The sequence below is a fragment of the Psammomys obesus genome, unplaced genomic scaffold (assembly GCF_907164565.1).
Source record: "Psammomys obesus unplaced genomic scaffold, mPsaObe1.curated_primary_1811, whole genome shotgun sequence".
Classification (NCBI taxonomy): Eukaryota; Metazoa; Chordata; class Mammalia; order Rodentia; family Muridae; genus Psammomys; species Psammomys obesus.
Window position 1 is genome coordinate 6,943,979 of NW_026593286.1, and position 25,042 is coordinate 6,969,020.

At 49.3% G+C, this 25,042-nt stretch overlaps 1 protein-coding gene across 1 annotated transcript; it reads left to right on the forward strand.

Annotated features, from left to right (window-relative positions):
- The first annotated feature begins 20,350 nt into the window (after positions 1-20,350).
- On the forward strand, positions 20,351-23,589 carry Nmur1 (neuromedin U receptor 1). Its single transcript, XM_055617077.1, has 3 exons — positions 20,351-20,361; positions 21,641-22,535; positions 23,201-23,589. Exons 1-3 carry the CDS (start codon positions 20,359-20,361, stop codon positions 23,587-23,589), a joined length of 1,287 nt encoding a protein of 428 aa, XP_055473052.1. The 5' UTR covers positions 20,351-20,358.
- Positions 23,590-25,042: the final 1,453 nt, after the last annotated feature.

Below are 25,042 nucleotides of genomic sequence, written 5' to 3' on the forward strand. Positions count from 1 at the left end.
AGCTCCCAAGAATCACTAGAGACTGTCTTATTCATACCTTTCTTAGAGTCACATCTACATGTATGTGTGTATGTGCTTATGCATATACAGACACACACGCAGACACACGGACACACACACAAACATACAGACATACACAGACAGACACACACTTAGACAGACACATGGCTTCTTCCTGGAAGGAAATGTGATTCACCCAGAAACAAACAAGAAATCAACAAGGTCAGTGAGTAAGGGGAGACACCCCTCTCGCTGTCCAAGCTTCCGGGCTATGCACTGCCATTGTCTTGCTTTGTTGTATAGTTTTAAGGCAATGTGTGTACATAGTCTAAAAAAACAAAACAAGACTTAAAACGGAGCTGGAGAGATGGCTTAGCAGTTAAGGGCACTCAACTCTCGTAGAGTTGCCTATTTGATTCCCAGCACACGCACGCACACACTCGGCCGTCTCCTTCTGTAACCCCAGTCCCAGGGGATCCAACACCCTCTTCTGGCTTCCCTAGGCAATCAGACACATTGTGCCCCTGCATACATTCAGGCAAAACACATAAACATAAAATACTAAAAATAAGTAAGTCTAGGAGGGGGAGCGGGACTGGGCGGAGAGGAGAAAGGGAGCTGAGATCAGGCTGTAAAGTAATTAAATAAAAGTAAATTAAAAAATAAAATAAATAAGTCTAAAAGAAAAAAGATTTAAGAAAATGAATTGGAAAAAAAAAAGAAAGAAAATGAATTGGAGGTGAAGCTGACCCTTCAGAGGCAAAGTGGTAATGTTTTCCATTTTCCCATTCCCCCACAACAGAAATTGTTTCTGTCTGCTCCTGTCAGAGCCAGCTTTCTGTCCACCTCATCTAGGACTGTCCTACTCTTCACTGTCCTCGGTGATAGCTTTTTGGCTTCCTGTGGGCTCTGGCAGAAGCTGCCTAGTGACTTTTTCTCTGCTTCCCTGGCGTTCTGGAACATTCTTCTGTTCTCATAGCCCAGTCAGACAGCAGTCCACAATGGTCCAGTTCAAATTCACCTTGTCAAAGGACAGGCCCTCTGCTGAGATTCATCTAAGAGGCCACTCCACCCTCTCCAGCTGGGATGCTGCGACAGCTGGGTGCCTAGCCTGGACAGGCTTTGTGTTAACCACTAATGGCCACCAAAGCTTGGCCCAGGAATCAGAGGAGACTGGTGAGCTTTCGGGCTGATGACTGAGTCATCTATCTATCTATCTATCTATCTATCTATCTATCTATCTATCTATCTACCTACCTACCTACCTACCTATCTATCTATCTATCTATCTATCTATCTATCTATCTATCTATCTATCTATCTATCTATGTATCTATCTATCTCATCTATCTATCTATGTATCTATCTAATCTATCTATCGATCTCTATCATCTATCTATTATCTATTTACTCACTCATATGTCTGTATATGTATTCATGCATGTATGTATGAATGTGTGTCCAGAGCCCTGAGACTGAGACAGAAGGGAACAAAATGGGCCTATTCTCCCTGAGGGGGGAAGATAGCCAGGAAGAGAGGAGAGGAGCAGGCCCAGGCTGCAGGCTGGGTAAAACTGGGCTTGTGTGGCGGGCTCTTGGAGAATTCCCATCAGCAATGACAGATCTGGACTGATTTATGGAGAGCTCATTTTAGGACTTGACTTCAGGATCCTGTGAGTAATTGTAATTTTCCACTTGAAACATTGTTTTGGAAGAGCTTTGCAGGGCCTATTTTTGGTTCTCTTACGGTTTGGGTAAAGCCTGTGGCAGGATGCATTTTCTGATAGTGGCTCCGGGATAGATGGTAGCAGAACTCCCAGCCCTCTGCCCGGTGACCTCGGGAGAGCCTTCAGAGAGAGACTGTCACCCCGAACCCCACAGTGGACTCTGTCAGCCCCTTGCACACCCCTGCCCTCTGAAGGGTGGCTCTGCCCCCCAAGGTACTACAGAGAGGCAGAGCCCACGACAATTCTACATCACTCCCTCACACAGGTAATTCGTGCACATCTCTACACACCCAGTCCACGGAACTGGCTCTTGTCACTGGGGGGCTGGTGGCTGTGAAATGTGCAGGGCAGACCTCAGGCTGGAGATCCAGGCAGGAGGGCCACTGAAGAATCCCTTCAGGTCTAGGAGGCCTTGGGTTTTGTTTACAAGGCCTTCAACTGTGAGGCACACGCATTCTATCAAAGGCAATCTCTTTTACTTAAAGTCAGTTCGCTGCGGATGCTAACCACATCTGCTACACACCATCATGACAGACATCTACTTGGATTAGTCTATGATTTATAACAGGGTCTTAAAACCTGGCTTTGTAGGTACTTAGAGCCAAACGTGTCAGAAAACTATATGAAAAATGATATCAATGTTTCTTTTATTATTTTTAATTTTTGTTTTATTTATTTAGTTGTTTTGTTTTGGTTTTGGTTTGGTTTTTTGAGACAGGGTTTCTCTGTATAACCTTGGCTGTCCTGGACTTGCTTTGTAGACCAGGCTGGCCTTGAACTCACAGAGGGATCCACCTGCCTCTGCCTCCCTGAGTGCTGGGATTACAGGTATGCGGCACCACACCCAGCTAAGATTTTTCTTTTTATGACATCTGTTTACATATGGTGTGTGGGGGTTGGCGTGCGCGTGTGCAGGTTAGAGCACAGCCTGTGGGAGTCGGTTCTTCCAGCCTGTGGGTCACAGCGATGGAACGTGGGTTGTCAGCTTTTCAGCTGGTGCCCCTACCTGCTGAGCCATCTTGCTAACCCTGCTGAGCCATCTTTCTTTCCTTTTTTTTTTTTTTCCTGCTGAGCCATCTTGCTAACCCAAGATGGTCTTTTTAAAGTTGTATTTTAAAATTAGATTTATTCATTTTGTTTTGTGTGCAAGTGTTTTGCTTGCATGTAAGTGGACCACGTGTATGCTCGGTGCCCAAGGCGTCGGGATTGGGCACAGGATCCTCTGGAACCGGAGCTACAGATGTTTGTGAACCACCATCTCAGTGCTGGGGATTCAACTCTGGTCCTCTGCGAGAGCGCTAAGGATGCTTAGCTGAGGAGCCATCTCTCCAGCCTTGCCCCCTCCCTTTGGGTGTACCCATAAAGTAGGAGTATGTTTATAGAGGGAAGGCCCAGCCAGAGGTGCTCTTCTGCAAGCCAAGGAAACTGCAAGTCCAGAAGAAACTGTCCACACCTTGATCTTCCCAACAACAAGAAAATTTCTGCTTTATTAGCCACCTAATCTGTGGCCCTTTGTCATAGCATCTTTTTTTGGGACTTGTAGGCTGCTCCTGGTTCCCTAATTTCAAGTTGTTTTGTTTTGTTTTGTTTTGTTTTTAATTATTATTCTTTCTCTTACCAATGTTCAAAATGAAGCCAGGCATGGCGGCACATGCCCGCAATCCTAGCACTTGAGAGTTCAAGACCTGTCTCAGCAAGTCCATGTAGCTTGGGCTACATCAGACAATACTTTTGAAAAGATGAAGTGGAGGAGGCTCAGTCTTCCACAGACGGCTGAACTCTGCTCCAGGCCGTGTGTAACCTCATCTGTCTTGGCCTGTGTGCTCTCAGGAAGTCTCCCTCCACAGGGACATCCAAAAACCAAGCTGAAAGGGGTAATAAGCTCTGGGGTAAAGGTCACTGACAGGGCTTGGTTACTTAACAGTTCCCGCCACTGTTCCCAGGCCTGACAAAGGCAAACCACGTTGCCCTGATGCCAGCCACATGGTTGTGGCTGAGACCAGCCTCTTGGCTGGCTTTGACTTTGGTATAAGCTCTCCTTCCACAGGCAACCAATGGGGACAGTGCCGTGGGCTGGGTTCCTTTTACTGCAGGGCTGGGAGATGTTGCAGGTGAAAACTGCACGGTGGCATGTCCTGCAAGCATCATGTAGCCCTTGTGCTGGGAGGACTTTGGCTGCTTCTGGAGCTCACTGGTCAGCTGATGAGCACCGGGGCTCAGTGAAGAGAGCCTGTGTCAGGTTAAGATGAAGAGCAATGGAAGAAGACCCCTGACATTGACCTCTGGTGTTCACTTGAGCAGGGGTGCGCATGTGCGGCACACACACAAGCCCACCCCAAAAGGCACTTTGAGTTCCAACCCAAGAAGGGTGCAGACCTAGACCCTGGGGAGGAAGTTGTTTGTTTGTTGTGGAAATCCAGAAAGCATGGGAGGGATAGAGGAAGGGAGGCCAAGCACGAAGGAAGGAGATGATGAAATGGCAGGTGCTTTGCTGTGTGGAATATGACTCAGAGTTCACCCAGCAAACAGTGAGGAAGCTGGGGTGGGTGATCTATCTATTTTTAAGACCAGTTTTATTGACATATAATTCACGTGCTGTCTAGTTCTTCCATTTGAAGTAAACAATGAAGAATTTTTGTTGTTTGGTTATTGTTGTTGTTTTTGTTTGTTTGTTTTAGACAGGGAGTCTCTCTGTAGCTGAGGTTGGTCTGACCTACGTATCCCAGACTCATTACTTTCCTATCTCTGCCACCTAAATACTGCAATTATAGATCCAAACCACCAAGCCTACCGACACCCCCTTTTTTTCCCTTTATTGTTGGTGTTTTTTTCTTCTTGCTATGCTGGAGATTGAAAGCACACCCGGCAAGTTCTCCGCACTGGGTTACATCCCAGTATTTCTTGTTTCTTTTTAAAAAGATGTACTTGTTTTTAATGTGTCAGTGTTTTAGGTGTGTGTGTGTGTGTGTGTGTGTGTGTGTGTGTGTGTGTGTGTGTACCAGGTGCATGTAGTGCCTGCTGAGTCCAGAAGAGGGCACCAGAGCCCCTAGAACTGTAGTTACAGATGCGTAAGAGCACTGCCCCAGTGTGGGTGCTAAGCCCAGGTCCTCTCTAAGGATTACAAGTGCTCTTGACTGCTGAGCCATCTCCCATTGTTGGAGGTTGTTCTGATGCTAATTGCTGGCTCTCAAGATCTGGTTACACCTATCCTTGTTTCATAAACCTGCCTAAAACACACCTGATTCGTCGATTAAAGGGCTTATACCTGGGCAGAGCAGAATGGGGTAGGCCTGGCTAAGGTTCCCTGGCTTCCAGGAGAGGAGAATAATGGGACCCAGTTGGACAGGAAAAGAGGAGGAAAGAGGGCAGCACAATGGGCTAACATGGAGAAGGGACCCCGTGGGACTGGAGAAAAGACTCCAATGCTGATGTGGAAAAGCCCAAATAAAGAACACCATGTACCATAGGATTATGGATGAGGAGGATTAAGGTGGATGGCATTGAATGGGAGCTGGGAGATGGATGGTAAAGATACTGAGCCAGCATAGGTGAAATGTCTGTCCAGCCCAAGGCAGAGAAAGCAGTTATAAAATCTGACAGGTGTCTGTGTCTGTTGTGAGAGTGGGCTAAATGATACCGCCATGATAATCTCAGGGCGAATAATAACAACATATAGCCCAACAGCTCTTTTCTATTTACAACAGCGCCCCATTCAGTGGCTTTTAGCATATTCAAAAATATGGGCAACTGTTGGCTGCCGCGATACCATTCCATAGAGTCTCCATTTTGGTTGGACAAAGACAATTGCCCAAAACAAAGTAACCTGGTTCACAGAACTAAAGTAAGTTGTTTTCCTAGATTCTTATCAGTCACCATATATACATATATATCCTATATAAATTATATATCCCATATAACCTACTATATATAACATATATAACCTATTATATGCCTATTACGATATACCCTACTTCCCAGTCACCCTCAGCAATTGGAAAACCATGGTCATAAAACTTTTGAGCTCCTTCCCTTTTCTCCTCTTTTGCCCTACAGCTACTCCAGACTGCAACTGGAATCTGAGGGTGAGGGTGGGATTGGTTTTTATGCTACAGACAACCCCTTACCCTGTGGATCTTTTTCCATCTCCCAGAAAGCCTGTGCTGTCCCTCAAAGCCAGGCTGTCTGCATCCCGGACAAGAGGCAGGGAAATGGGGGGGGGGGACAGGATATGGCGCCTCAGGTTATATGTCCTGGCACCAGTCACTAGCAGTGAGCTCACTCAGGATTCACGGACAATGTCCTAGAAGGGTCACCTAGCTTTCCTTCCCTCGCCGATATTTCTCTCCTTTATTGTGCCGCAAAACGCAGAGTTTTGTTTTGTTTTGTTTTTTAAAGACAGAGTTTCATGAAGCCTACACTGACCTTAAATTTGCTATCTAATTGGGACTGGCCTTGAACTGATCCTCCTGCCTCCATCTCCCAAGTGCTGAGATTACTAACGGCCACACCTGGCCAGAAAGATCTGTGATAAAGCCACACCAGAAAAGTACAGAAGCCAGTTTGAAAGAGTTCCCATTGGTCAACTCTAGGATATAAAAAATAGTATTCATTTATCAATATAAATATTTATCAATTTATTAATTATTTATCAACATAATTCTGTCAGTCACTTTGTTGCTGTGACATATACATGTGAGAAACTTTGTGTCTGTTTTTGTTCCTATCAAAGATAGTTAGTCCAGCAAGTACTCATTTCCTGAAACTGTCCCATGCCCCTCTCCCATGATTGACCAATCACATCAGATTCTGAAGCTGAGCTTCCACTAATGCTGAGCAGCAGCAACCACCATTTCGGCCAAGTGTGCTTGCTAGACCTGTTTGGTTCTTGGCAGATTCTCTTTTTACAAAAAGAATTGCCAGATGAAGGTGGTGGTACACGCCCTTCATGCCAGCACTCTGCAGAGGCAGGTGGCTCTCTTGTGAGTAGAAGTCCAGTCTGATCTACACAGTGAGTTCCTGGCCAGCCAGGACTACATAATGAGACCTTATCTCCAAATAAACAATTAAGAAAAGGAAGAAAGAAAGTGAGAAAGAAAAAAAGAAAGGAAAGAAAGAACCAAAAATCCATAAAATAACAACAAAAAGAATTGTACTTCTGGACATGGTGGTACGAGCCTGTAATCCCAGCACTCAGGGAGGCAAAGGCAGGCAGATCCCTGTGAATTTGAGGCCAGCCTGCTCTACAAAGTGATTCCAGAACATCCAAGGCTACACAGAGAAATCTTGTCTCAAAAAACAAAAAACAAAACAAAACAAAACCAAAAAAAAAAAAAAATTGTCCTACTGAGCATCTTTTGACCTGTTCTTTTGCATGTTCCTTTTCATGACACTAAGGTTGTTCCCTTTTTTTTTTTTTCTAACTTTCTAACACTCCCAAGAGTAATAATTTAAAAGGAAGAAAAAAAATTATTTTGGCTCATGGTTTCAGTCCGTGGCCACTTGGTCTCTCTGCTGTGGGCCTGAGGGAAGCCAGAGCATCATGGGTGAGGACCGTATAGTTGGGTAGAGTGCTCACCGGGAAGGTAAGTGAGACAGAGGTGGCCAGGAAGCAGAGTGAGACAAAGGAAGGCATCTGGGACAAGAGAAACTCTCCAGGAACAAGCTTCCAGGTGACCTGTTTCTCTGGCTAGTCTCCATATCTAGATGCTCCCACAACCTTCCAGCAGCACCGTTAAGCTTTGTGACTCATGCTCACAGCCTGTGTTCCAACAAGCCAGATTTGGCCACTTACCCCAGTAGGGGAAAAAAAAAAGTCAAATTAATAATAAAAAGCAAAAAAATTTATTTGATGCAGCCACACTAGAGACAAAGAGATCCACCCATTGCCCCTCCTCCCCAGTCTATCTTTTGGGTCTGAACCTGAAGGCAGGGTTTAAATAGAAGGCAAACGATATGCATGAATGCATAATTAATCAGCCCTAGATGTCATCCCAAAACATCCCAGTCTCAGCCTCCGGTGGTAGTAACTTTGACAAGTAATAAATTTCCCCTGCACACAAGTTCCTCCTCTGTTTCCCCCCAGGGCTTTGAGTCTGTTCTTTCCACAGAGGAAAACTCCTGGCAGGTGGGAGGGAATTCTATTTTCTTCTGTCCACTGTTTCAGTATTCATAGCCAAAGAGAGGGACACAAGTGTCTTAAGAACATCTTCATTCCTCCCAGACAGGCTGGTTACAAATTGTAAATCCCTAGTGGCTTACTCCTTGCTTAAATCAGAAAATCTTGATCACAGCTAATGACTGAATTGGTCATTTGGGGCCTTCATCTCCTAAGCACTTCAGCTGTTAGCGGGCACTTCACATACAAGTCATAATGATTTTTCTTTTCAAAAATTTATAAATATTATTTGTAAACGTGTGCGCACGTACACACGCACACGCACGCACGAATGCATGTTTGTGGCCTTGCCTGCAAGCACAAGTGCCCATGCAGACCAGAAGAGGACTTCGGATTCCCCTGAAGGCACGTTGCAGGCCATTTCAAGCTGTCCGACATTGGGGGCTGTTATCTGAACCCCGGTCCTCTGCAAGAAAACTGCTCCATGTTCTTAACCTCTGAGCCATCTCTCTAGCCCCAGCTTTTAAGATTTATTTAGTTATTTACTATTTGCACAGTGTTCCGCCTGCGCGTGTGCCTACAACCAGAAGAGGGCACCAGATTTCATCACAGATAGTTACGAGCCACCACATGTAGTTGCTGGGAATTGAACTCAGGACCTTTGGAAGAACAGCCAGTGCTCTTAACCTCTGAGCCATCTCTCCAGCCCCGGCCCCAACTTTTACTGTCTATCAGTTTGCTTTGCCAAGTAGATAATTAAAAGGCAGGAAAGGCACAACCGGCAGCCCCAGGAAAAATATACAGCCACAGAGTTGACTGGTGAAAATACTTCTATTAAAGGCAAAGAAATGAAGTGCTTGTGCATGCGCACCTACGTGTGGACACACACATAGAGACAGAGAAACAGAGAGGGAATTGGAAAGTCAAAGAAGTCAGGTGTCTCCATGAGGGCTGGGTGTTTTAGGGGTCTTAGATGGTCTGGAATGAGTCTCCCATCCTTTAATTTAGGATTGGTCAGTTTAGACGGTCAAAGGGAAGCTGACAGACTCACGAATTTGGGTGAACAGATCCAAGTCTCTCCTTGCCTTTGTCTGACCTGACTAGACTGATTACCTAGTAGGAAGCCTGGTTGGCAGAAGAAAATTCCCACCAGGCCTAGGTGTCTTGTTTAAAACATCATCTCAGCACGTAGGCCTGGCTGGTCTGGACCTCACTGTGTAGGCCAGGGTGGCCCCAAGCTTTTAACCCTCCATCTTCAGCCTCTTCTGGGACTGCCACGTGTGAGCCACTGAGCTCAGCTACAATAATTACTGTGTGTTAAACAGACTGTGCAAGCCTGAGTCCACATGGCTACAAATACTTAGTGATACTGTGAGGCAGTAAGAGGTTTCCTAGGAGAGTTCCTAACACATGGATGGGCAGAGGCACCAGCACGGGCTCCCAGCAGAGCCCAGACTCCACACCAGTACCCATGATCTTCTCCAGCATGATGGGGTCTCTGCAGAGGATCTGTGGGGAGGCCTAAGCAGAGGCTGGATCCTAACACCACACTCTCACAGTTGTCAGTGTCAGTTAAAGAATGAGGAAATGGTGGGTTGGAATCACCATTTTCACCCACACCACAACAGCGGTTAGTTCACCAAGATTGGAGCATGCCTAGAATCCCAGCCCTTGAGAGGCTGAGGCAGGACAGCTGTGAGTTAAAGTCCAGCCTGGGCTACATGGTGAGACCCTGTCCAAAACAAAATTATAAATGGAAGTTGCTGTGTGGCGATTCCTCTGCTGGGCATAACAATGCTCTCTTGCATTTTAAACTCCCTTTCCCCAACCATAGTAACAGGGCAGAACAGGGAAGTAAAGAGGGGAGTGGGGCGGGGCTGGAGGGACTGTCCAGTGGTTAAGAGCAGAGGAACTGGGGTCAGTTCCCAGCATTATTTCAGGCAGCTCTCAGCTGTCTGTGGGTCCGGCTCTGAGAGATCCAAATGCCGTCTTCCAGCCTCTTCAGGCACTGGCCTCTGCACACATGCGCATCCTTAAAAAGAAATACCTTTCCTTAGAGAATTTCAAAGGGACAGACAGAAGATGAGGTCAGATGAAAGGCTCACTTCAGGTAGGCTCCAATGGTGGAACTTGAGAGAGTCTGTGGTTAGGAGGTTCCTCAATGCAGTCCCGATAGTAATGGCTGTATCAGCCGAGTGGAGGAAGGACCTACCCTGTTTGCAGGCAGCATACACTTAAGTACTTAGGTAGGCTGGGCTTCAGGCCAGCTTACCCTCAGAAGGTTCGGGACAAAAGAGAATTTGTGTTTGTACTTCTCGCAAAGTGTTTCTGTAATGTGTTTCTTGTTGAAGGGACCCTGCGTTCTCTCCTCACAGCAGCTGAACAACGATGGCTGTCCCAGCTTTATGAGTGAGAGGAATGAGGCCCCAGGAGGAATCTGCCAGTTCATATAAGCCAATGGTGGTAGAGAGGGGACTAGGAGTGTTTTGACACCAGAGTGTGTTCTGCTCTCTGTCCTTCTAGTTAGGGCTGTGGCCAGGACTCAGTAGGAGCCAGTTCTCGGCCTGGGCTAATGCTGCATGTCCCTCAGCCAAATGGCAGCCCTGGGTGGTCACCGTCGAGCAAGGATGCCAGGCAGAGAGGAGGGGAGTGGTGAGGATATTTCAGTAATGGTAACAACACGGAACATATCTGGTATAAGGAAGTTTATATGGGGAAGAGGAGATGGGTTAGGGCTTCCAGGAGGAGAGGTGGAGGCAGATGACTGGACATGTAGACAGGCAGATGGGGACAGAGCCGTAAGGGCAGAGAAAGGAAGAGAGAGAAAATGTGAGGGCAGAGGAAAGCTAGAACACACACACACACACACACACACACACACACACACACACACATGGGGTGGGAGGAGAGAGGGAGAAAGGAGAGAAGGGGAAAAAGCGAGCTGAGGTGGCGGGTGGTCCCCTTTATTTTGGCGGCAGATGATGACATAAGAAGTTGCTAGGGGCCTGGAGAGATGGCTCAGTGGTTAAGAGCACTGGCTGCTCTTTCAAAGGTCCTGAGTTCAATTCCCAGCAACCACATGGTGGCTTGCAACCATCTATAGTAAGATCTGATGCCCTCTGCTGCCCTGAGACACACACGAAGGCAGAGCACTGTATAAATAAAAAAAAAATCTTTAAAAAAAAAAAAAAAAAAAGTTCCTAGAACCCTGAAGGCATGCTAGTACACTAATAGAAGATACAAACTGTGTGGGGCCTCTTGCTTCTCACCCTAGGCCTGGGGACCTCAAGCCACGGTAGGGGTGACCTCATGGAGGTTGTGGCATTGTAAGTGATCTCTGTGTCTTCGTTTATCCTCCTGATCAAAGCAGGCATGAACCTAGCTAGTGGTAGGTTCCAGAAAGGCCTTGGCCTGGACAGGCGAGCGGCCAGAAAGGGGAAACTGAAGCCTTCCAAAGGCCCTGAGTTGGGATGACTGCGAGAACACTTTACATTGTAAATCTCCCCATTCGTCTCAACAATCAAACCCTGGGACTTCTGTCCTTGTAAGACATGTTGCCCCAAGGGTAACTTGGGCCTGGAAAGTGATAAACTGGGGTGTTTCTGTTCAAGGCTGGCTCCTTTATGTATATTACCCAGAACTGGTCATGTGCTATTATTAAAGAGCTTTTCCCTTAATAATCGACAAGTACTTGTAGTGATTTCTCATTGGGAAAGCATATTTTAAGACAACCCAGAACGCTTTACTGGCACACACACACACATCATTAAAAATAAAAGAAGATGGGTGTGATCACACCTGTGATCCCAGCACTCAGGGAGGCAGAGGCAGGCAAATCTCTGTGAGTTCAAGGCCAGCCTGGTCTTCAAAGTGAGTCCAGGACAGCCAAGGTTACACAGAGGAAGCCTGTCTCAAAAAACCAAAATAAATAAGTAAGTAAATAAAAATAAAAAAGGATCTTCAAAACATACAAACAAACAAAAACACCACAATTCTCATCCCAAAGGGGATGAGAGATAGTTTATTCTGAAGTGACCATGGCCTGGAAACACAGATTCACATCCCTCCAATCTATGTTTCAATGTGGTAACAGTTTGAGGAAGGTTTAGAGGATAAAACAAAGAATCACAAACCTTGACATTTTCTAAACACAGTGTTTGAGAGTCACAGAAAGGCGGGGAAGCTCAGCCACAGGCCTCAGATGCTATCTGATGGCAGTCTTAGCCTTTCGGTTGGGCTGTTTTTACATTCCAAAAGACTTACCTAATGGTCACAAAAACATTAGGTCACGTACAGGGTACAGGGGAAAGCAATAAGTGGCCATTAAGTGGGCTAGAGCCTGGCCCAGGATAATTAGGCTCCAGGCTTGCCGCATTCTACCCTCTCAACGGTGTTCTCATCAGTTACGCTGCCTTAAAGAAGGCTCAGGGTTTCCATTCTCCCAGCCACCCCCACTTCCTGCCCTCCTCCCCCACACCCAGTTCCCTCCCTTCATCCACCTCAGATGTCTGTCTGATTTCCCCCTTGGGCCCTCCTTGCTACTTGGCTTCTTTGGGTCTGTGGACTATAGCATGGTTATCTGTACTTTATGGCTAAAATCCGCTTATAAGTGAGTCCATACCATGTGTGTCTTTCCGGGTCTGGGTTACCTCACTCAGGGTGATATTTTCTGGTGGGGAGTCATCTCTGGGATAGGGGGGCTCCTGGGAGTCTTTGGGGGTGACCTTAGCTGAGACTCCGAACAGCGGGGGATATGGAACCTGAAGTGCCCAGGTAGGACTTCAGTGGAGGGGAACACCAACCCACCCACAAAACCTTGGCCCCAGATTTGTCCTGCCTACAAGAAGTGCGGGATTAAAGACGAGCAGAGATGGAGGGAATGGCCGACTAATGACTGGCCCAACCTGAGACCCCCCTCATGGGAGAGAGCCCGGACACTATCAATGATACTCTGCTCTGCTTGCAGACAGGAGCCCAGCATAACTGTATTCCGAGAGGCTTCACCCAGCAGCTGGTGGAAACGGATGCAGAGACCCACAGCCAAACAATAGGCAGAGCTCAGGGAGTTTTGTGGAAGAGTTGGGGGAAGGATTGAAGGAGGCGGAGGGGTCAAGGACACCACATGAAGACCTACAGAGTCAATGAACATGGACCCACAGGGGCTCACAGAGAGTGAACCACCACCCAAAGAGCAGGCATGGGCTGGACCTAGGCCCCCTATACAAATGTAGCAGATGTGCAGCTTGGCCTTCATGTGGGTCCCCTAACAATTGGAGCAGGGGCTGTCTCTGACTCTATTGCCTGCCTTTGGATCTCTTTCCCATAGCTGGGCTGCCCTGTCAGGACTCAGACGGAGAGGAAGCGGTTAGTCCTGCTGTGCCTTGATGTGCCAAAGTGGGCGTGGCGGTGGGAGCTCCCCTTGTCTGAGGAGGAGAGGGGAAATGGGGGGAGGGGGAGAGAGGGTCTGTGATCAGGCTGTAAAGTGAATCTGGAAAGCTGACACTCAGTTCGGTTCACAATTCCTTTCAGAAACTGGGTTTATTAGAATAAAAGGGCCTCAAGGCCGTAACTGAGCTTTGAGGCGGGAGGGAGAGCATCAGACAGAAACAATACAATATTTGGAGTCTCCAAACACAATAGGACCTTAAAGGGAAGGAGAAACTTTGCTTTAAAACCTGCAGGGAAAGTTGGGCATGGTGCTGCAGGCTTTTAATCCCGGTATGAGGGAGGCAGAGGCAGAAGGACCTTTAGGCCAGCTAAGGTTACCTAATGAGACCCTGTCTCAAAAATGAAAACAAATCTGGACAGGCATGTCAATAAAAGTAGTAATAGCTGGGCAGATGGCCCAACAGTTAAGAGCACTGGCTGCGGGCTGGAGAGATGGCTCAGAGGTTAAGAGCACTGGCTGTCCTTCCAAAGGTCCTGAGTTCAATTCCCGGCAACCACATGGTGGCTCATAACCATCTAGAATGAGATCTGGTGCCCTCTTCTGGTGTGTAAGCACACACGAAGGCGGAATAGTGTGTGAATAGTGTCCTCTTCCAGAGGACCCATGCTCAATTCCCAGAACCCATGGGACAGCTCACAACTGTCTCTAACTCCAATTCCAGGGCATCTGACTCCCTCTTCTGGACGACGCAGGAACCACACTCAGTGGTACACAGATATACATGCAGGGAAAACACCTATACGCACAAAATACAAATAAGTCCAAAACCAAAACAACAACAACAAAGAAAAAAGACAATTGGGAATAAAGGGCAGGAAAGATAACTCCGTGGGTTCAGGTCATGCCCTACACCCATGAAGATCTGAGTTGGGATCCTCAGAACCCACACATAAGCCAGGCTGAGAGACAAAGACACAGTGTGTGTGTGTGTGTGTGTGTGTGTGTGTGTGTGTGTGTGTGTGTGTTGTATGTGTGTGTGTTGTATGTGTGTCTTGGGAGTTGGGGGAGCAGAGGAGCCTCAGCAAATCCTCCCTGGGGAGTCTCCAATTCCCCAAACAAAGGAGAGATCCGACCTATTACAGCCTTTGAGAGAGCGTGGGAAGTTTCACATCATGCGCTATAGTTCAAGCAGAGCTCTCTGTGCCAGAGAGCATGGAGGAGCCAGGAGCTGTAAAAGCTGGGCCCGAAGGGGCTGCTGTTTAGACAGCCTTTTAACTCTCCATCCCGGAGGGAGCTGCAGCATGGCCTGCTTCAGGCTGTAGGGTCCCGCCTAAGCTTCAGAGCCTCGTTCTAACAGAGGTGAGGGGACAACCTTTGGGAGTTCTCCCACCTTCCAAGGATCCAACTCGGGCTGTAAGGTTTGTACGCTAACACTTTTACCCACCCAGCTGTCTCGATGGCCCCTAGAGACCTAGCAGCCTAGCCTCCTAGCAGAGAGGAGCCCTATTCACGACTCCCTGAGAGAAGCACCAGGCTCCCCAAAGGAGCCAGGTCCGGCTTGTGAGCTGCACGTTGACTAGGTCAGACCCCACCCCCTTCTCTTCCCACCAACCCTGGGAGGGGGCTCAAGTCCAAGAGGTAGAGGGATGTCACGTGGTCTGTCCACGTGCCAGTCCTGCTCTCAGCAGACCGACTGTCTCTCCTTCGCAGCCTGCTGCAAAGGTGCCCTCTACTCCGGCAATGAATAGCATCTGGACCAGGGCAGCAGCTGGAGCCCTTTTGGGGTCTCGATCCCTGTGAGGTTGGGATTCTTTCTCATTGCTAGCAAGGGAGGAATGAGTATGGGTCTGACTGAGAAACTTTCTGGCTTAACAGAGACCCGGTAAAGTGGCCCATGGGTCCCTTTGTTTATGGAGTCTCCATATAAACACACTTGAGAACTTCCTATGAAGTGGAGACACCCTTGAGACGGGTCAAGAGCAACCTTTGGCATGCGTGGAGATGGTGACTGGGCTCCCATCCTCCCGCCTTCGTGTATGTCATTGCCTCCTTCCATATCACTGTCACCTTCCACATCACCCTTCCCACATTGCCCTTCTCTGGGAATGAAGCGGAAAACCTCTGGGGCCTTTTCTTGCTTTGGGGAAAAAAAAAGTTAAAACTCACAATCGCTTTTAATCCCAGCACTAGGAAGGCAGAGGCAGAGGCAGATCCTTGTGAGTTCACACCAGCCTGGTCTACCTGTCCAGCTCCAGGCCAGCCAAGACTACACAATGAGACCCTGTCTAAACAAAATGAGTCAACCCCCACCCCAAAGTGACTTCCTTTCTGTTCAGGAAATGTACCAAGATTTGGAGATATGTGCTCACATTTATCTGCAAACCAGTTAGGAAATGACTGGTCTACAGTCAGCCACTTGTCCTCACAAACCTAGAGCTAGAGCCCCACTTTTTAGATGGGGAAACTGAGGTACAGGAAGTCTAAGCAGCATGCCTGTGAGGATGAGAGAAGCTAAATCTCACAGCCTCTCAAAATCAAGACTGCTTGTTGAAGAAAATTTACTTCCTACCCCAGATCCATGGGAAACATACTAAGTAGGTCCGCTCTGCCTCTGGGCTGAGCATGAAAGTACCAGGCTAGCCCTTGGAGGAAGAGCCAGGAACAATATTCAGGCAGGGTGGTTCTTAGGAAAAATGGGCAAAAATGAACAGGGAAATCTCTTCTCCTCTCTCCTCCCCTCCCTCCCCCATCCTTTCTTCCCTCCCCTCCTTCTTTCCCTCCTCTCCTCTTCCCTCCCCTCCTTTCTTCCCTCTCCTCCCACCCACTCCTCTCTCCTCCTCTCTTCCCTCCCCTCCCTCCCTCTCCTTCCCTCCCTTCTTTCCTTTTTCTTTCTCCTCTCCTCTTTTCTCTCTTCCCCTTCTTTCCTTCTTTCTTACTTTCTTCCTTTTTTTTTTTTTTTTTTTTTTAATAGGCTGGACTCTTACAATTTGACAGGCAAGTTTGCTCATGCTTTATCGCTCTAGCCTTTGGAGAGACAGAGGCAAGAAGATCCTAAGTTCAAGGCCAGTTTGGGCGGCACAATGAGACTGAAAGGGGGGCTTGGGGCCTAAGTCAGTGTTAGGATGCTTTCTAGTAAGTACAAGGCCTTGCACTCAGTTCCTGGCATTGAAAAATAGAGAAAAGAAAGAAAAAAATAGGACTGTGCGCTGGAGAGAGGGCTCAGTGGTTAAGAGCACTTGTTACCGTTGCAGAGAACCTGGATTTAATGCTCAGCACTTACATAGTAGCTCACAACCATCTATAACTCCAGTTCTAGAAATCCAGTGCTCTGTTCTGGCCTCTGTAAATATTAGGCACGTGCATTCATGAAGGCAAAACATTCGTTGCATAAAATAAAATAAATCCTCAAAATATTTTTAGATATTAAAAGTCACTTTCTGCCAGGTGTGGTGATAACATGTCTTTAATCCCAGCACTAGGGAGGCAGAGGCAGGTGGATCTCTGTGAGCTTGAGGACAGCCTGGTCTACAGAGAGAGTTCCAGGACAGCCAGGGCTCTGTTACATAGAGAAACCCTGTATGGAAAAGCCAAAAAGAAAAAAGAAAAGAAAAAATAAACATTACATTTAAATCCCACCTTCAGCTCTTAGTGTTAAGGGTAGCAGGGAGATCTCCATGCCTCTTCCCGCTGAGTGCTGCAACTACAGGCATGCGTCACCGGGCTGGGTGTATACTTAGCAGGTGGCGTGCTCGCTCAGCATGCATGATGCCTCTGGGTTGAGTCGCACAAAATGGACATAGCAGAACCCGCTTTGGATGCATAGTGACTTGGAGGTCAGCCTGGGCTACCTGAGACCCTGTCTAAAAACCAAAACAATTTCACCTACTGCTTCCACCGTGTGAAACCAGTTCTATGCAAACTGCATTCTCAGGACAGCTGGGAGGAGTCACTGCTGTCTCCTGAAGAGCAAGCTGCTTGTAAGTCTGCTATTGTGACCTTAGTGGATTCCTATGGACCAGGAAAGGGTTCAAGGTCCCGGTTCTCAGGTATGGCTCCCTAGTAACTGTGTGAATGCTTCCTTCTGAGTTGAAACATCTGAGAAGAAATTTCCTTTGTTCCTTAAAGATGTGTGCTTTGGGGGCTGGAGAGATGGCTCAGAGGTTAAGAGCACTGGTTGCTCTTCTAGAGGTCCTGAGTTCAATTCCCAACAATCACATGATGGCTCACAATCATCTATAATGAAATCTGGTTCTCTCTTCTGGCCTGTAGGTGTACATGCAGGCAGAACACTGTATACATAATAAATAAACCTTTTTTTTTTTTTTTTTAATGTGTGCTTTCTTGGGCTTTTCAAAAATTGCCTCATCGACCTCACAAACCTATCAGAAAAAAACCCTCCTCCCACATTCAGCCACACACAAGCACATACTCTCTCTTTCTCTCTCTCTCTCTCATACAACACACCAAACAGAAACAAACATAGGCACTATGGTGGATGGCTGTAATCCCAGCACTCTAGAAGGCAGAGGCAGGCAGATCTCTGTGAGTTCGAGGCCAGCCTGGTCTACAAAGTGAGTCCAGTGCAGCCAAGGCTACACAGAGAAACAAACAAACAAAAACACACCTGGTGTTTCCATGATGCCATCACAGCTATCCACCACTCCCTCCCTCTGACTTGGGTGCCTTTGGCACCGTGAGCCCCTGGGCAGCAACACATCTGCAGTTTTTCATGGCTGTTTGGCTCTAGGCTATCTGACATCTGGAGGATCCCATCAGGTAGGGCAACTGTTTTCTTCTACTCCAGAAGGCCAGAAGCGCCAGCTCCAGGTACCCCATCCAGCAAGAATATAGAGCTAGGATGTGGACTTTAACTAGGCATAATATAAAAAACTAAAAGAGAGAGAGAAACCACTAAGCCAGACACAGCAAATCCCTGTGAATAAACAAGACCTAAAACCTGGTCAGGGGTAGGGGTACAGAGGGGTAGGGGTGGGATTTTATTCTAGAATGTCAGCTGGATTGTTTGTTTGAACACTCGTGTATGGGAAGATCCCAAAAAGGGATTCCAGAATGCATGAGCATGAGGCCTGCTGTCTGAAAAGACTCTGAGGGTGGGTTATACTGCCCTGGATGGGTAGGTGCCAGGAGAGCCTTGTGGGTAGCCAGTCAGAGCTGGCCCCAGGCCCAGAGTGGCATGAGATACAGTCCCAGGATCACAGAGACCCTGGCATTTTCTTCTTGACCCAGTGTGAGATTCCTCCTACTTCAAGTGGGGTTGGGCCTAATGTACACACTGAGTCCCAAGAGAACAAAGTGATTTACTCCCTGTCCCTCCAACTCTGGGGAGGGGGTACAAATTTTGTTTTGTTTGTTTAGTTTTTCTTTTTGTTTTTGTTTTTGTTTGAGACAGGGTTTTTCTGTGGAGCCCTGGCTGTCCTGGAATTTGCTCTGTAGAGCAGGCTGGCCTCAGACCTGGAGAGCTGCCTGCCTCTGCCTCCTGAGTGCTGGGATTAAAGGCTCAACTGCCTTCTTTTATCTTCATAAGCAGTTAGGAGGAGGGCAGGAGGGCAGCCTGAGGCTTAGGAGGTGGGTTCTACTGTGGACCTGAGCTGAGGAAGCTGGCTCACGGGCCTCAGGAGGGAATGGAGGGATAGGAGCTATGCACTCACCTCAGCTCCAGGAGCCCTGCCCATGCACCTGGCCTTGGTATAATGCTGAGCCCTGGTCTAGGCTGGTGCCAACCATCCATCAAACTCAGGAAACAGATATACACACCCGCCCAATCCAGGAAGGCCGCCTCAGAGCAGGCGGTGCTGGTTCCGATGGAACACCTTGCCATGTATTCTCAAGCTCAGACCCCAACCAGGGTACTTTGGGTAGAGCACGAATAAGGGCTACAGCCATGGGAACAAGGGTCCTCCTTTTGCAGGGATGCCCTTTAGCATGATGGCTGTCGATGCTGAGTGAATGACACAGCCAGCAGAAGGATTCTTGATTGCCCTGAGCTATCTGTCCTCTGTCAGTCAGGGGCAGTGTCATTCTCCATCCTTCATGAGTTTAGAACATTTTCAAAAGATCCACAGGGGTGTGTACAATGCGTTCTGTGTTTGCGACCTGGAGATGGGAGCAGAGTAAGAAGTGCTCCTCAGGAGACCATGGGGAGCTGTTTTTGAGAGCTGCTGAGCCTTGTCACTCCTCTGTCATGGCAGTAGCCTTTCTCTTGAAGACTTAGTTCTGGTTGGTCCATCTGCAGCTGAGTAGAAAGCTTTCAAAATTCTTTCTCCTAGAGCTCTGAGGAACAAGTGCCCCAGAGTTTCCCACAATCTCTCTATGCCAGGACTGTTTATAAATGGAGTTCTTAAGAAGCCAGGGCATTGAGGGGGTGGGGTAAAGGGGATGTTGGCATGGGTGGGAGGCCCTGGGAAGCTGAGGGACATTGAAGACAGAAGTGCAGATGGTGAGTGAGGGGTCTGACATCACGCTAGACTTTTGTGTGCCCTTTTGAGTGAAAAAGTGGGTCCCCACAATGCTCAGAAAAAGGGTCCGTGTGGGAAGAGGTGCTGGCGGGAGGGAGGGGGAGTCCCTTGGCGGATGGAGGCTAGTGTCTGGGCGCTGGGACTGGAGACCCGTAATGAGATCGTGTGTATTGGAGGGATTTCCGTGAGTGTAACAGCGGATTCTCAGCGATGACACTCTTTGGACTGCTGACTTTCTGGGGCTGAAGGGGTGCATATGGAAGTGTATCTGAAAATGAGGGTCCGAAAGAATTGCGGGGCACGGAAAGAGTTACGCTAAAGCCAGCACACTGCAAGTTTGTGGGGGCAGCATGTTAGACCCAGGTCCCACGGACTTCCTCTCTCAGACTCATTTTTCTGACCTGTGAAACGGGATTGTTGCGAAGGCACTGGAGAAGATGCTCTCAGCAGGTACGGTCCATGGTGAGTGGTCCTAGGTACTCCAAGCTCCGAGGTCAGTATTGCCCCCTAGTGGCGATCTAAAGAACCACAGGCGAAGCAACCGGGGAGGCGGAGAGGGGCGGCCGCTGTAAGTCGCCTGCAGCTCAGCATCTATCTGTATCTGCTGTCGGTGGGAGCTAGAGCGCAGCCAGGACCTGCCGGGCCGAAGACATGGTAGGTGAGCGGGATGCGGGTCCTGGCCAGGGTGCTGCGGTCTGACAGGCGTGGCTCCCAGGGTGAGATGGGTGAGGACACTCTGTGGAGCCCTTGAGGGAGGTGGGGGAGACCTCTCAGCTTGTCGGGTTATTGCTGTCATTTCTCTGATTACTCAGCGCTGCTGACTGCCCCCCGGTGACCCTTCCTCTAGGCATGGGGCTATCACCTGCCCATTCTCAGCGCCTCTTACACTGAGAGTTCTGAGTAGTAAGAACCCTAGGCATAGAAGGAGCCAACGATATCAAATATTTAGACTGGGAATGATTTAGCTGTCAGAAAACAGAACCAATTTTGGGTCAAAGTACTGTTTTTAGCTTTTTTTTACTCCTTCACTTAACCCCTATGGTGGCTTTCTCTCCACCCCAAGGTCCCACACAACCTTCTGTATGTCAGGCCTGCCCTGTGTCACTTCTTTTTGTGAATTAAATACCTGAAGCTGGTGAGGTCGGGTCTGCCCTAGCAGTTGCTTTCAGAGCCCTGAGCCCCGGCTCTTATACATGAAGCAAGACTGCAGTTGTGCCCACTTTTCTGATGTACGTATCGACTGGCCCTCTCTGCCGTCCATCTTGAAAGGGATAACAAAGGAGATAGCCAGGCCTGTTCTTGGGAGAACTTGTCATTTATTCAAAGGTTTCAGTAGATCATGACAGGTAAGGGGCCAACCTTATTTCAAAATGATTACGTGTGTGTGTGTGTGTGGTGTGTGTGTGTGTGCGCACGTATGTTTTTGTTGCCCATGGCGTGTGTGTAGAGGTTAGAGGACAGCTTCCTGGAGTTGGTTCTTGTCTTTCCTTCTATCATGTAGTTCCTGGGGGATTGAATTCAGGTCATCGGGCTTGGTGGCTATCTCGCTGGCCCCAATTTTCTTCGAGAAAGAGAGAGAGAGAGAGAGGGGGGGGGGTCTCGCTCTCTATCTCTCTGCAGTGCTAGCTGTCCCGGAGCTCGCTCTGTAGACCAGGCTGGCCTCAAACTCACAGAGATCTGCCTGCCTTTGCCTCTCGAGTGCTGGGATTAAAGGCCTACATCACCACTGTCCAGGCAATTTTACCATTTTCAAGGTTTGAACCCTGACTACTTTGCAGTTGCGATGTGCTTTTACAGTGGGCGGCAGATGCTTTTCTTTCTCAGTGGCGTGAGACTACCAGTCCTCTTCGGTGTGGGACCTTCAGTGTGATAATTTAGGACAGAGCTGGGATTACCTGAATGACGTCTGGGCATCTTCCCCTCTATTCCACAGACTCCTGCCTGCCTCAATTGCTCCATCTCTTCTGGGGAGCTGTCCCCAAATGGTTCAAGGAGCGCCATGCTCTGCAATGGCAGTGAGGTCAAGGGAAACTTTGACCCTGAGGACTTGAACCTGACTGATGAGGCCCTGAGGCTGAAGTACTTGGGGCCACAGCAGACAGAGCTGTTCATGCCCATCTGTGCCACATATCTGTTGATCTTTGTGGTGGGCACTCTGGGCAACGCACTGACCTGCACCGTCATCCTGCGCCACAAGGCCATGAACACGCCCACCAACTTCTACCTCTTCAGCCTGGCCGTGTCCGACTTGCTGGTGCTCCTGGTAGGCCTGCCCCTGGAGCTTTACGAGATGCGGCACAACTACCCATTCCAGCTGGGCGCCGGTGGCTGCTACTTCCGGACCCTGCTCTTTGAGACTGTCTGCCTCGCTTCCGTGCTCAACGTCACTGCCCTGAGCGTGGAGCGCTATGTGGCGGTGGTTCACCCGCTCCAAGCCAAGTCTGTGATGACACGGGCCCATGTGCGCCGCATGGTGGGGGCCATCTGGGTCCTCGCTGTGCTCTTCTCCCTGCCCAACACCAGCCTACACGGCCTCCAGCAGCTGCACGTGCCCTGCCGGGGACTGGTGCCCGACTCGGCTGTGTGTACGCTGGTGCGCCCCCGGGCCTTCTACAGCTTAGTGATACAGACCACCGCGCTGCTCTTCTTCGGCCTGCCCATGCTCACCATCACTGTGCTCTACCTGCTCATCGGGCTGCGGCTGCGGAGGGAGAGGGAGCTGCTGGAAGAAGGGGCCGAGAGCAGGAAAGCCACGGCGCTTCAGAAGACGGGTCCCAGAAGGCTTCAGCTCCGAGACAGGGCGCGGAGGCAGGTGACCAAGATGCTGTGTAAGTGTCACTGCTGAGGAGGGGGAGGGGCCTCTCCGGGTCTGGGGAAAGAATTGTGCTTACAGCGCGCTCCGTTCCCCCCTCCCGGCCCCCCACCAGGGTTTCTCTGTGTAGCCCTTTGACTGTCTTAGACTTGTTTTGTAAACTAGGCTTGCCCCAAATTCACATCGATCCAACTACCTCGGCCTCCCTGAGCGCTTGGATTAAAGGGTTTTTCTTTGTGTGGCCCTGGATTTCCTAGATCTTGCTATGTAGACCAAGCTGTCCTCCATCTCAGAGTGTCACCTGCCTCTGCCTCCCAAGTGCTGGCATTAAAGGCTTGTGCCACCATTGCCTGGCTCTCCTGTCCACTTTTTCTCCTCCTCCCCCTCCCCCACCTCCTCTCCTCCCCCCTTCTTCCTCCTCCTCCTTCTTTTAGTTTTTTTTTTTTTTTTTTGAGACAGGGTTTCTCTGTGTAACCTTGGCTGTTCTGGACTCACTTTATAGACCAGGCTGGCCTCGAAATCACAGAGATCCGCCTGCCTCTGCCTCCTGAGTGCTGGGATCAAAGGCATGTGCCACTGCTTGGCTCTCCCGTCCTCTTTTCAAAGATGGGGGATAGTGGGCTGGAGAAGCAAAGCCAGCCACGACAGAGCAAATGAGGCCTCTCTCCTCTGTGCTTGCAGTCGCACTGGTGGTGGTGTTTGGCATCTGCTGGGCTCCATTCCACGCTGACCGCCTCATGTGGAGCTTGGTGTCGCACTGGACCGAGGGCCTACTCCTGGCCTTCCAGTTTGTGCACGTTGTCTCTGGTGTCTTCTTCTACCTTGGCTCAGCAGCCAATCCAGTGCTCTACAGCCTCATGTCCAGTCGCTTCCGGGAGACCTTCCGGCAAGCCCTGGGCCTTGGAACTCAGGGCCGGGGCCGCCGCCACCAACCATGTCATGGCTCCCATAACCTCAGCAGGTTGACCACAGGCAGCACCCTGTGTGACCTGGGCTCCAGGAACAGCAGGGCTGGACCCCTGGCCGAGAATGCAGAGCCAGCGCGTCAGCAAATGACAGACCTCTCCTGAGTAAAATCTGGAAGCAGCCTCACCCCCCAGGGCCTCAGACAGTCTGGGGAGCCACTCAGAAGAGCTTGGAAAGTGACTCCTGCCTTGAAGAAAACAGCAAGCAAAAGAGGATTGAGCCCTGATTGCCAAAGACTCGCACTGAGGGCCTGGAAAGCTGACTCAGCAGTTAAGAATGCTTGCTGCTCTTCAGTACCCACAGGGCAGCTTGCAGCAGTCTGTAACTCCAGCTCTAGGCCATCTGACACTCTCTCTTGGCTTCTTAAGGCACTCACCTGCACATAGCACACACTCACATTCAAAAAAACAAAATCCAGATTGAACCAGGCTTATGCTGTATGTCCCTCCTGACCCCAGACTCCCAGGTAAATTCTTCCCTACAGAACCGTCATAGTCCCCTAGGGCTCAGCAATTATCCCTCCGGGGACCCTCTTTCCTCTCAAGTTCATACATGTTTCCACCAGGGACTAGCTGCCATTCTGGTAACGTCTGAACTTCTGCCTATCTGTCCTTCTCCAGCCCTTGTACTGCCTTTGAGACCATCTTCACATCCTGTCCCTTCCTGGCTCTCATTTGGCACAGAAATCAGAGTCCAAGAGTGCTGCCAGGTGATAGAGGTTCCCAGAGGTCCAGGGGAGATCTGGTCTCAGCCTTTGTCACCACCTTGCCTTGCGGCAACAAGCAAATCAATGCTCCTTCCTAGGCTCTGGCTCCCTGCTTGCAAAATGAAAGGGGTGCCCACTTGCCAGTGTCACCCTTCAGCTGTGGGCGTAACAAAACCAACCAACGGCTTCAGATTACTATTCCCCAAACCTGCTTTCTCTCTGACCTCCTTGTGCCCTTGTGCCAAGCTGTCCGGGGCAGGTCCTTTTCTTGTCCTGGAACCAACAGGGCTGACACTCCGAGCTGCCGGCTGCCTTTCTCACCAGCAGACGGACTGAGCAAGGTGCTGGATCCTGTTAGCCAGGGGACCTCTGGGGGAAGCAGCACAGGCCAACTAAGGAGCAGGAGTGGCCATGCAGGGACAGAGTTCTGGTCACAAACTAGGGTCCCCTGTGGAGAGGGAACGTCAGCTGGGGAATTACATCCATCTGGTGGACCTGTGGACATGTCTAGAGTGGGACATTTCATGGTCAGTGATTGATGTGGCAGAGCCCAGCCCACTTCGGGTGGTGCCACTTCTGGGCAGGTGGTCCCAGGCTACCTAAGAAAACAAGCTGAGCAAGCAACGGGGGAGCAAGCCAGCTGGCCAGGTTCCCTCGAGGCTTCTGCTCCAGTTCCTGCCTCCAGGTTTCTGCCTCGGTTCCCCTTGATGATGGACTCTAAGCTGAAATAAACCATTTCCTCCCCAAGGTGGCTTTGGTCGATGTTTTATCACAGCCATAAAAAAGTTCTGCTGAGGGGGCTGGGAGCTAGGGACAATACTTCTGCGAAATTTTATGCCATCCTGAATTCC